Source organism: Lepus europaeus, chromosome 17 (genome assembly GCF_033115175.1).
Source record: "Lepus europaeus isolate LE1 chromosome 17, mLepTim1.pri, whole genome shotgun sequence".
Lineage (NCBI taxonomy): Eukaryota > Metazoa > Chordata > Mammalia > Lagomorpha > Leporidae > Lepus > Lepus europaeus.
Window position 1 is genome coordinate 36883075 of NC_084843.1, and position 12810 is coordinate 36895884.

General features: G+C 40.1%; 1 protein-coding gene across 2 annotated transcripts in view; it reads right to left on the reverse strand.

Moving 5' to 3' along the window:
- BTAF1 (B-TFIID TATA-box binding protein associated factor 1) overlaps positions 1 to 12810 on the reverse strand; it is a 97930-nt gene that overhangs the window by 24829 nt on the left and 60291 nt on the right. For both annotated transcript variants that reach the window (XM_062215060.1, XM_062215061.1), the window contains 6 exons: positions 11392 to 11595; positions 8278 to 8704; positions 6680 to 6870; positions 3704 to 3857; positions 2821 to 2930; positions 2015 to 2216 (listed from right to left, as the gene is read on the reverse strand). In XM_062215060.1, the coding sequence (XP_062071044.1) occupies positions 2015 to 2216; positions 2821 to 2930; positions 3704 to 3857; positions 6680 to 6870; positions 8278 to 8704; positions 11392 to 11595 (1288 nt within the window). The remainder of the gene's footprint in view (positions 1 to 2014; positions 2217 to 2820; positions 2931 to 3703; positions 3858 to 6679; positions 6871 to 8277; positions 8705 to 11391; positions 11596 to 12810) is intronic.

Below are 12810 nucleotides of genomic sequence, written 5' to 3' on the forward strand. Positions count from 1 at the left end.
TATGCACAGTCCTCCCGTAATCTTCAGCTTTTTGAACCAGTTTCTACTGGTTTGATTTTCATCCATCTTTCTTGCTTGGAGAAATATCTCTGATACTTCAAGAGTATCAGTGTGGGGCCGGCACTATGGCGCAATGGGTTAAGCTGCCATCGGTAGTGTCATCAGATATGGACTCCTGACTTCAGCCTGGCTTAATCTTGGCTGCTGTGCCCAACTGGGGAGTGGAAGACCTTTCTTTCTCTAATTCTGACTTTAAAATAAATAAATGAATCTTAAAAAAAATAGAATGTCAGTGTGACTGCCATACCCTTAAAAGACCCCTTGTCTATTTGTTATCTAGACATTCTTGTCATTTTATAATTAAAAAAGTACTTTGTGACTATACTATTTATAATAGACTACCTAAATAGTACATGATTAATATCATCAATAAAATAATGATTATAAACCAAATAAACAGATCAATTACTATTGTTGCTAAGGTACATAAAACCATTCTGCCTATTAAAAAGGCATCTCAGGCTGGCACTGTGGCATGGAGGGTAAAGCGACTACCTGTGATGCCAGCACCCCATATAGGCACTGCTTGGAAGTCCTGGCTGTTCCACATCTGAGCCAGCTCCCTGCTAATATGCCTGGGAAAGCAGTGGAAGACGGCCCAACTACTTGGGCCCCTGCACCCATGTGGGAGACCTGGAAGAAACTCTTGACTCCTGGCTTTAGCCTGGCCCAGCCCCAGCCATTGTGGCCATTTGGAGAGTGAACCAGTGGATGGAAGATCTCTTCCTCTTTCTATATAACTCTGATTTTCAAATAAATAAGTCTTAAAAAAACAATAAAGCTGTCTTGAAGGTAGCTATGTTTGGCACAGCAGCTGTGTTGCCACTTGGGATGCCCACATCTCATATTAGGATACTTGGGTTTGAATCCTGGCCCTGCTTGATTCCAGCTTCCAGTTAATATGCACCCTGGAGGGAAGTAGAACGCTTATGTGCTTGGGTCACTGCCACCCACATGGAAGACTCAGATTGAATTCCAGGTTTCTGACTTGGGGTACATCCATTCCTGGTCACCATGGGTATTTGGATAGTGAACCAACAGATGGGAGTGCCCATTCTGTTCTCTACCTTTCAAATAAAATAAATTGAAGATGATGACTTGGGGCAAGCATTTATATAAGTGGTTAAGATGCCAGCATCCCCTATCAGAACTCCTGCATCTGACTCCCAGTGCTTGACTCCAGCTTCCTGCTACTGTAGACCCTGAGAGGCAGCAACAATGGCTCAAGTAATTGGGTTCCTGCCACCCACACAGGAGACCTATATTATAATCCCGGTTCCTAGGTCCAGCCACCAGCCCATTGCATGCATTTGGGGACTTAATCAGCAGATGGGAGTTCTGCCTTTCAAGTAAATAAAATTTTTAAAGAATGTAAATGTCTGGGCCGGTGCTGTGGCACAGCGGGTTAATGCCCTGGCCTGAAGCACCAGCATCCCATATGGGTGCCAGTTCGAGACCTGGCTGCTCTGCTTCCGATCCAGCTCTCTGCTATGACCTGGGAAAGCAGTAGAGGATGGCCCAACTCCTTAGGCCCCTGCACCCATGTGGGAGACTTGGAAGAAGCTCCTGGCTCCTGGCTTTGGATCAGTGCAGCTCTGGCCGTTGCGGCCATTTGGGGAGTGAACCATCGGATGGAAGACCTCTCTCTCTCTCTGCCTCTCCTCTCTGTGTAATTCTGACTTTCAAATAAATAAATAAATCTTTTAAAAAAAAAGTAAATGTCTTAAAATAGAAAGTCTTCAAATTTTCTGTGAAAGTTTTCATAATAAAATAAACATTTTCAACAAAAGTTGTTATAAAATCTAGAAATAGTTCAAAATAAAATGTAAAAAAGTTGGTTCTGGGAAGGAACAAGGCATCTTATTTATTCACATATTTGAATAAATCAATTTTATTTTAATCACCTTGAAGTAAAATATATACAATTTCTGAATAGTCAAAATAAAAAGGATACAGGCAAGTGCTTCAATTGCACCCTCTTGTTTGATATTGTCATCAATTGCTCCCAGCCATGGAAGAACCTTCTCCAAAAAAATATTCATTGTTTCCATGGTGGCTATTTTACTCATGACACCAACACAACGGGCAGCCATGTGTCTTACTGCAGTGCTGGGGTACTGAAGGCACATATAAAGACGAGGCAAATGCTGTACCAACTAAAGAAGAATAGTTAAAGGCAATCAGAACATTCATTACAGAAACTATTCTTTAAACATAACTATGATAGCCCATATTCTGCCAAGTCCTCAATATCCCCAGTGACTCTAAATCCAAAAATATATCCAAATATCTGAAACATTACTATTAGAACATTCTCCATAGAAAATCTACTTAAATCCAAACTAAGCATTATAACTTTCAAAAAGAAAAGATGCACAACTTCTCCCTTTCTCAATATTCTTTCTTATGCATCCACAACTTCCTGCTATCTTTATATTTATCTTGAAAATGGGTTTTATTGTGCTCTGTTTCTTCAACCTACATTACTAGGATGGTCTGAGTTAACAACTTTCCTTCCTTTTTACACCTGGCTCTTGTGCTCATAGCCTTTTCTCCCATGCTCCATATTCTGAGATTCTAGATTGGGTAGTCTACCAAGCCCCCAAGAGTTGTGCTGACAATACAAGAGTCTAGTTATACCACAGAAAGAAAAATGTAATTATTAAGGATAATATCAAAGTTGTATTTTTTCAAACTTTCACATTCTTCTAATAAGACCATTTGTTTTACTTGAAGAAATACTACATTTTCATTAGTTACCAAGGGATGAAGTTCAGAATCCATTGAAGCTGCTGCTGTTTCAAAAACCTGTAGAGAATTCACCAGTTCTTGAGCAGGGCCATCTCCCCTTTCCAGAAGAGACTTTCCATCTGTTAAAATGTATTAAGTCTTAATGTCAATTCACATAAAATTTTTCAAAATTTAGAGCCCACAAAAGTTTTTAGCACCTCTCCAGCTAGTACAGGAAAGAAAACTTTGATTTTCAACATTAAAATTAAATTCCATGGGGCCAACATTGTGGCTTAGCAGGTAAAGCCACTGCCTACAGCGCCAGCATCCCTTTCATGTGCCAGTTGAAGTCCCAGCTACTCCAGTTCTCATCCAGCTGCCTGCAAATGTGCCTGAGAAAGCAGTGGAAGATGGCCCAAGTCCTTGGGCCCCTGCACTCATGTGAGAGATCCAGAAGCAACTCTTGGCTCCTGGCTTCAGCTTGGCTCAGCTCCAGCCTTGTGGCCTTTTGGGGAGTGAACCAGCAGATGGAAGATCAGTCTCTCTGTCTCTCCCTCTCTATAACTTGCCTTTCAAATAAAATCAAGAAAACTTAAAAAAAAAAAAAAAATTTAAATGCCATGACCTTAATATAAGTGCTGGAGTATTACTCAATACCAAAAATAATTTAACATAGTGATACTTTTCAAACACTTTTTAAAATATGTAATAGAAAAAAAAAGCAAAAAGTATGCAGAATGACATGGAAATAAGTTAAAAATAATCTATCTTAACACTTTAAATTACCTGGTGGTGTGAGATAAAGAGGTACAGGCACTTTTATTTTATAATGACATGATGAATTTATATAATGATAAAATGAATTTATGACTAAAATTTGCTAAGAACCAAACTTAGAAAAAGATGCACATACCAAAATTATTTATGTCAATTGTATTCCTCAATGGGCCAATCATCGCATCCCAAAGATGTGGCAACATCATTGCCATTTCACCACCAAAGTGCTTCACTATAGTTGTCAAGGCAAATTCAGCTCCTCTCCGTTGTACCAGGTAAGGCTTCTGAGCCTAAAATTAAATGTCAGTTGAAAACAGAATTCTCTGCATAATAAATTCATAATTTTATCAAGATGGGTTGGCATTGTTGCTCAGTGTATTAAGCCTCAGCTTACAAAGCTGGCATCCCATGTAAGACTGCCAGTTAAGAGTCCCACCTACCCTGCTTCCCATCCAGTTCCCTGCTAATGTGCCTGAAAGGCAGAGGAGAATGGCCCACGTACTTAAGACCCTGCCACCTGTATGAGAGACCAGGATGCAGTTACTGCCTCCTGGCTTCAGTCCAACCCAGATGTGACTGCTGTGGCTCTATGGGAAGTAAACCAGCAGTGCTGTCACTCTACCTCCCAAATAAATAAAATATTTTTACGGATTTTGAAAATTTTAAGATTTATTTATTCATCTGAAAGTCAGAATTACAGAGAGAGGGAGTGACAGAGAGAGAACCTTCATCTGCTGGTTCTCTCTCCAAATGGTTGCAATGGCTAGTCCTGGGGCCAGGCCGAAGCCAGGATCCAGGAGCTTCTTCCTGGTCTCCTACGTGATTGGCAGGGGCCCAAGCACTTGAGCCATCTTATACTGCTTTCCCAGGTGTAATAACAGGGAACTGGATCAGAAGTGGAGCAGCCAGGACGTGAACTGGTGCCCATGTGGGATGCTGGCATCTCAAGCGGTGGTTTTAACTACTACCCCGCAATGCCAGCCCCACAATGCCAGCTTCTAAATAAATATTTTTAAATCAATAAATAAAATTTTATCAGCAGAATTTAAAAGTCACCATCTTGGAATTTTTAGTGTTACCATTAACCAATTAAGCAATTACCAGACATATTTATGGCAATTAAAAACATCCTTCCATACTTACATTTATATGGTCCTAAATTTCTGTGCTGAAGGTGAAATACTCTTGGGGGTTTGGGGTTAAGAAATATTTTCTAGAGACAGTCTAAGTGACATGTCTTTTTTCTTCTCCCTACTCCACACAAACTTATCAGTTAGAAGACAGAGAGATGAAATGCTTCCCTAATTTATATTTAGGGAACAGCTTAACAGTATCCACACAAGATCAGTAACTTTTTATCTATTTTTTAAAGATTTACTTTTATTTATTTGATAGAGTTATGGGGCAGGGGGAGAAAGAGAGAGAGGGAGGGAGGGAGGGAGGAGGGAAAGAGAAAGAAAGGTCTTCCATCTACTGGTTCACTCTCCAAATGGCCACAACGGCTAGAGCTGAGCCGATCCAAAGTCAGGAGTCAGGAGCTTCTTCTGGGTCTCACACCTGGGTGCAGGGGCCCAAGGACTAGAGCCATCTTCCATTGCCTTCCCAGGCCATAGCAGAGAGCTGGATTAGAAGAGGAGCAGCTAGGACTAGAACCAGTGCCCATATGGGATGCTGACGCTTTAGGCCAAGGCTTTAACCTGCTGCACCACAGTGCCAGGCTCCCTCAGTAGCCATTACAGTCCACAAAACTGCTCCCCCGCCCCACCCAAAGACATATATTTTAGGGGCATTGATGTTCCAGGTTAAGATGCAGATTGGGATGCTTTATCCCCTATCAGAGTTCCCGGTTCCTAGTCCTGGCTGCTGTGTGCTTTCAGTCCAATCTGGATGGAGTTCCTGGCTCCTGGCTTTAGTACTGCCCAGTCCCAATTGCTGTGGGTATTTGGAGAGCAAACCAATTGATGGGAACATTTCTCTTTTTCTCTCTCTCTCTCAACTTTCAAATAAATAAATCTTAAAAAACAAAAAACAAAAAAACTAACTAGAACTTTTGTTCTACTGTTATTAATATGACTAAGATTTTAAAATCAAACCACTAACCCCTTTTTATCATGGGTTATTATTTGAATTTAGAGAAGTCTATACTGTGGAACACAGAGACCAGTGGAATGGAATGGAAAGAATATACCATCAGAAACATGAAGCATGATTATCTTGAAGTCCCTTTAGAAAGCAGAGAGAAAGGAATTAAGAGAGAGAAAACTGGCTGCTCACAGAAGAAAGTAAGTTTAGATCTGTAAGTCACAGTACATATTTAATATATTCAAGATTGATTAAAAATCAGGTGGGTGGCAGTTATCTGACGTTTGTAAACTTACTCTCTAAATATCAACAAGAATTCCTGACATTGACAAGACTTAGAAAAGGTAGCTTTCACTATTATTTAATATTTTCTCTATAGTCAATGATATTGGAGTGAATTAGTTTATATTTATGAACAGCTTATGCACCTACTATCAAGAGATAGTTATTATCTGGCCTAGGATAACAAAGACAGTAAAAATTACAAGAAACGTGAGCAACTTGTAGAAGTGTGCTTTCTTTTTTTATTATGTTGCCAGAGTACTCCAAAAAGTCATTAAACACAGTCCTCTCACTTAAAATGTAAGAAAACAGTTCTGGATTCTGCTATGACAACCTAAGTTCTCAATGTATAAACCACATATCTGTTTATAAATTAAAGTATTCAGGGACTGGCGTTGTGGCGTAGTAGGCTAAGCCTCCGCCTATGGTGCTAGCATCCCTTATGGGCATGGGTTCGTGTCCTGGCTGCTCCTCTTCCCATCCAGTTCTCTGCTTATGGCCTGGGAAAGCAGTAGAAGATGGCCCAAGTGTTTGGGCCTCTAAACCCACCTGGGAAACCTGAAGAAGCTCATGGCTCTTGGCTTCGGATCCGCCCAGCTCTGGCTGTTGCAGCCATCTGGGGAGTGAAGCAGCAGATGGAGGGCCTCTCTCTGTCTCACCTTCTCTCTATAACTCTACCTCTCAAATAAACAACAACAACAACAAACTTTTAAAAACATTTTTGAAGTATTCAAAGAAAACTGCTTACCTCATCAAGTTCAATAAAGATGCTTCCACTACTTCCTGCAGGAAAATCTGCTATTTGAGCTTTTACCGCTTTGGGGGTAGGACCTCGTCTGCTTGTGATAGCAAAGGCAGCTTTCTGATGCCTATAGAGTGTAATTATACCTCTGTGCTTGGTAACAGTATGGTGCATCCCATCTTTTTCTGAGTTGGATCCTAACAAGGACAAAAGATAAACTTTTAATCGTAGGTGACCAAATGTTTTCCACTCAAAAATGGATAAAAACATTTTAAAACTGTCTTTAAAGGCCTTAATTTTTGGCCGGCGCCGTGGCTCAACAGGCTAATCCTCCGCCTTGCGGCGCCGGCACACCGGGTTCTAGTCCCGGTTGGGGCGCCGGATTCTATCCCAGTTGCCCCTCTTCCAGGCCAGCTCTCTGCTATGGCCTGGGAAGGCAGTGGAGGATGGCCCAAGTCCCGCATGGGAGACCAGGAGAAGCACCTGGCTCCTGATCAGCGCGATGCGCTGGCCGCAGCGGCCATTGGAGGGTGAACCAACAGCAAAAAGGAAGACCTTTCTCTCTGTCTCCCTCTCGCTATCCACTCTGCCTGTCCAAAAAAAAAAAAAAAGCCTCAATTTTCTTCAGACAATGAGATGGTAACAAAAATCTATTTGCACAGCATCTATGCCTAACACAATCAATGTTGCAGAATCACAAGAAATACCACATACAAGGATTGTGCCATCAATTAAAAGTATATACATTTATGGCCAGCGCCGCAGCTAATCCTCCAGGTTCCAGTCCCGGTTGGGGCACCGGTTCTGTCCCAGTTGCTCCTCTTCCAGTTTAACAGGAATGGAACAAAGATAAAAGAACTCTAAGGGCCGGCACCGTGGCTCACTAGGTTAATCCTCTGCCTGCGGCGCCAGCATCCCATATGGGCACTGGGTTCTAGCCCCAGTTGCTCCTCTTCCAGTCCAGCTCTCTACTGTGGCCCGGGAAGGCAGTGGAGGATGGCTCAAGTGCTTGGGCCCTGCACCCGCATGGGAGACCAGGAGGAAGCACCTGGCTCCTGGCATCAGATCGGTGCAGTGCACCGGCTGTGGCGGCCATTTGGGGGGTGAACCAATGGAAGGAAGACCTTTCTCTCTCTCTCTCTCTCTCTCTCTAACTCTGCCTGTTCAAAAAACAAACAAACAAACAAACAAAAACAAACCATATACATTTAAAAAGAAAAAACTGTGCTTAGGACTAATAAGTATCATTAAAATCAATTCCACAGTCACCATGAAGTCAGATAATGACTATTAGAAAATACTGCTGCCTTACACAACAATAAAGGAGAAGATGGAGATGAAATCTTACAGATTTCAGTCATCTTTATGAGATAGCAGGTCTTCTGTGAAGGGCTTGTTTGAATTTAAGAGGGTTGTGATTTATCAGCAGTATACGTAAATTCATATAACAAGTAATGTTGTTACAACTAAAATATTTTTCCAAGAATGTGAAAAGGGTCTAACATAAACTAGATTTGTACTTAAATCATATCCATCAGTAAATGAAAACAAATTAAAAAGTTTAATTCTTTCTTTACCCCAAATAAATGTTTATAGATACAAACCTTTAAAATTTTCCTGGCCACTTTGTGTAGGCACTGGACATGTGACACAAGGTGTTAGATACGGATCCACACAAAGTGAACTACAGAGGTTTTTAATAATTTTTGAATTAGGACAAGGTGTCCTTGTTGTGCACTGCTGAAGCAGTTTAGCTATGCACTGAGCTGCATAGTTTTGTACTAGTGTATTCTCTTCTTTTCTAATTGTCTCCATTAATGGTTTTATGATGGGATTTAACTTTTCTGGAAGCTGCTGCAAGCTCACAACAGCACATGCGGCAAAAGTATGCACTCTCAACTGCAACACTTGCCATTCCTGGTTGGTCTCTGTAACTGTCATTTGGACTTGCTGTCGTTTACTATCTAACTGCTGAAACACTTGAGGATTTAAATCAAAAGATGATGTGGCTTCATTAAAAACAGTAGTGACCTAACAGGAAAAAAAGAAATTAAAAATTAGTTATGTCAACCCCAATAGACTCTAAACTCCCAAAGGGCAGACAGTAAGCCTTTTGTTTCAATTCCAAGTTCCACAATAGATAGTACTGGTTCAGTACTCAATAAATTAAACATCTAACATACCCCAACTGAACTGTTTTAATCTGAATTTAACATTTGCATTAGCATTATATATAAATATTTTAGCATTATATATACTATTTTTTTAAAAAAATGCACAGTTACTAGAGAAGAAAAAGAACTACTTACTCATCCTTTAAATTTATCTAATTAGATTGAGGGAAAAAAATCACCCTTAATACATAGAATACTTCAATGAAATGAGAAAGCTATAAGCAATAAACTAATAATTCAAAATTCATTACTTTCTACTTTACAAACCTAATTGAAGGACTATTCAGTCTTTAATACCTTGAGACACAACTCAAATGTCACAAAATTTACCCATTTGAAGTATACAACTTAGCTGTTTTTAGTGTATTCAAAGACTTATAAATCAAAAATTTAAAAAAATATTTTCATCAACCCAAAAAGAAAACTTAGGGCTGGCGTCATGATACAGTGGGTTAAGCTGTTGCTTGCAATGTCAGCATCCCATATTGGAACACTGGTTCGAGTTAAAGCAGCTCTACTTCCAGAACAGCTCCCACCTAACGCAGAGCCCAAGTGCTGGGTCTATTGCCACTCTAAGAGACTCAGACTGAGTTCTGGGTGCTTGGCTTCAGCTTCGGTCAGCCCCCAGCAGTTGCAGGCATTTGGGGGAGTGAACCAGCAGATGGAAGAGACCACCCCTTAACTCTTTTAAATGAAATGAAAAAAAAATTTTTTTTAAAGTCCATTGTCTTAAAATAAAAAGATTTAAGATAATATAACATATAACAAAGGTTACAGGCAATTTGCTGTGGCATTAGAGGGTTGCTTCACTCACCATAACAGAAGAGATTAATGAAGACTGAATAGAAGAGGTTAATACATTTAATTTTTTTTTAAGAATGAGTAAACCAGAGGCTATAAGGACATTTTGGCAAACAGATGAAGTGAGGTAGGGAGTGGAAAGCAGGATGTTGTCCAAGGAACTGAAAAGTGTGTCTTGGTCTAAGCACGAGATGAAGATGGAGGAACTCTGGATGAGTGAAAAGGATTGGGCACAGGGAATCCCTGGCAAGGAAACTGGATCTCAGGCAAAGAAAGAAGTGTGATGTACTTCTGCAAAAAGAAAATTAAAAAGGCTTGTCTGGAAGAAGACTGAGAAATAATGAAGAAAAAAGAAGTGAAGTTTAGAGATGGTAATGAGGGAAAAACTAAAAGCAAGGAAATGGAAACTCTAACTTTTCCAAATAAAAAATCAATCTTAAAAAGAAGAAGAAAAAGTCAATCAAGACCTGCACATAAAGTACCACGGCCTTGGATTAGGCTGTGACAACAGAAACAGAAGGATAAACACATGAAATTTTCTGAAAGAAAATGCTGACATGATTTGTAACTGTGGATAAAAGAGGATATTTCTGTTACAATAAAAATCCCAGGTTTGTGTAAGTTTGAAGACATAGTAAGGTACTGTGGGTAGTCATTGCCTGCAATTCCAGCATGCCATATGGGTGCCAGTTCCTGTCCTCGCTGCTCCACTTCCAATCTAGCTCCCTACTACTTGCCTAAAAAAAAGCAGAAGATGGCCCAAAGAATACAGCGATTCTTTCTAGTTATATGAAATTCTAGAATAAGCAAAGGTAATTTATGGGGGAGAGGATATGGAATCAGAATAATGGTGTGGCGTTGTATATCACCGCTTGAGATGCCAGCATCCCATATGAGCACCAGTTCACGTCCTGGCTGCTCCACTTCTGATCCAGCTCTCTACTAATGCATCTGGGAAAGCAGCAGAAGATCGCCCAACTATTTGGGTCCCTGCATCCATGTGGGAGACCCAGAAGAAGCTTCAGGCTCCTAGCTTCGGCCTGGCCCAACCCTGGCTGTTGTAGCAGTTTGGGGAGTGAATCAGTGAATGGAAGATCTCTCTCTCTCTCCACCTCTCACTCTGTAACTCTCACTTTTTTTTTTCTTTTAAATATCTATTTATGTATTTGAAAGGCAGAGGCAGAGGCAGAGAGAGAGAGAGAGAGAAAGTCTTCCATCCGATGGTTCACTCCCCAGATGGCTGCAACAACCAGACCTGAGCCAATCCAAAGCCAGGAGCTTCTTCCTGGTCTCTCACGTGGGTGCAGGGGCCCAACAACTTGGGCCATCTACTGCTTTCCCAGGCCACAATAGAGAGAGAGCTGGATTGGAAGTGGAGCAGCCGGGACTTGAACCAGTGCCCACCTAGGATGCTAGCACTGTAGGTAGCGGCTTTTACCTGCTATACCACAGCGTCAGCCCCAACTCTCACTTTCAAATAAATAAATATTTTTAAAAACTAAACCAAATATCAAAATGTTATTGCTTTTCCTATAGTTTATCAAAATTTTAGTTAAAAAATTTTCCCCATTCCTTATCCTTATTTCAAAAATAGGTAACAGAAAGAAAAAAACCCTTCCAAAAGTTAGGGAAAAAAGGCTACCAGACTCAACAAATTAGTGTGTTTAAAGGTAAACAGGTCATGACAAAATTTCTAATCTTTATTTCACACTCTAAAATTAAGAAAGCGACTTTGTTACTCACCAGGTCATTAGCTTGATCTATTGTTAAAACATTGTTGCTTACTCTATTACCAACTTCAATATGTACATCAGCTAATGATGATATAAGCTGTTTACATTCATTTTGCATTCGTGTGAATGGAACAGCAATTTCATCATAATATAAATGTTCTGAAAGGATATCAAGTAAACGTGGCTGCACAGCTAGGGTAACAGCTTTACACTCCTAAAACATAATAGACAACACATATTCAGGGCAAATAAATAAATACAACTTTATACATACAAAATCTGAAAGTTCCAAATTCCTACTGATTTTGAATCTATGTTCTATTCTATCCCAGAACAATAGTTAGTTGCACAGAGAAAAGATACTAACACCCAACCTACATTTTAACATGAATGACTACACAACATGCATTGGGACTATAATTCCATTAAATTTTCTGCCTAATTGCTCTTACCTTTACTCTGAATTCATTGAAAATTTATGTATATATATATATGTATGGATCTATCTGTAGTACAGATTTAAATGTATATTACTAAAATTTATAAGAATATCTAGCATGCACTAAATATAAATGTTACTTAAAAGTTCATTATTAGACTTAACAGTTTAGCCCACAGTTTCACATGCCATACTTTAGAAATGGATATATAATTTAAAAACTACTTACCTGCCCCCAAATTTAACTAACCCTTCCCACTCTCTCTGGTTGTTGCCTGCCCCAACCAGAGGGGGAATGGCCTCAGTGGTGAGCCAAGAGGGGTTCTGTGGGATCTGGGTGATCAGCCTGGGCTTCACAGAGTAAATCCAGAGAAGCTCTGTGAGGGTCCAGAAACCGAACTGTCAACACTTGCTGCTGAGTCTGAGAGGCACAAAAACACAGCATCACTGCCTCTCCAGCACACCGAGTCCTGCCTAAAAACTGATGAGCCTTGCTTCTTTCCAGAGGCAAAGCAGGGGTCTCAGTTGCAACAGAGCACAGCTCAATTACTTTTAGACACAGTTTTGACAAACTGCTAAGAGGCAGTAACAAGCAACTCTCACAGCAAGTGCAGACAGTTAAATTTCCAGAATACCAGTCAACAAAAAAACAAAGCCAGCAGGAAGTTTCTTTGATTTACAGAAACAAGTCTTAAACAAAACTCCATTTAAATATGGAAACTTCATTCTTCCTGTGACCAAAATTTTTTATTCTGCCCTTGCTACTACCCATAAAAACAGATGTCTAAAATTCAAAGCCTCTTATTCTTTGTTTTCAGTGATATCTGATAAATTTAGAGAGGAATGAATGACCAATATTTTCTGGACTGCTTCCATACATATACATGTTTTAATAGGGACATATCTTAACAGACTGTAAGGTCAAGAGCAAATATTAAGTATGGGCATTGCTAGTATAGTCAGGGACAAGAATGGAGAGTTCTAAGTAAA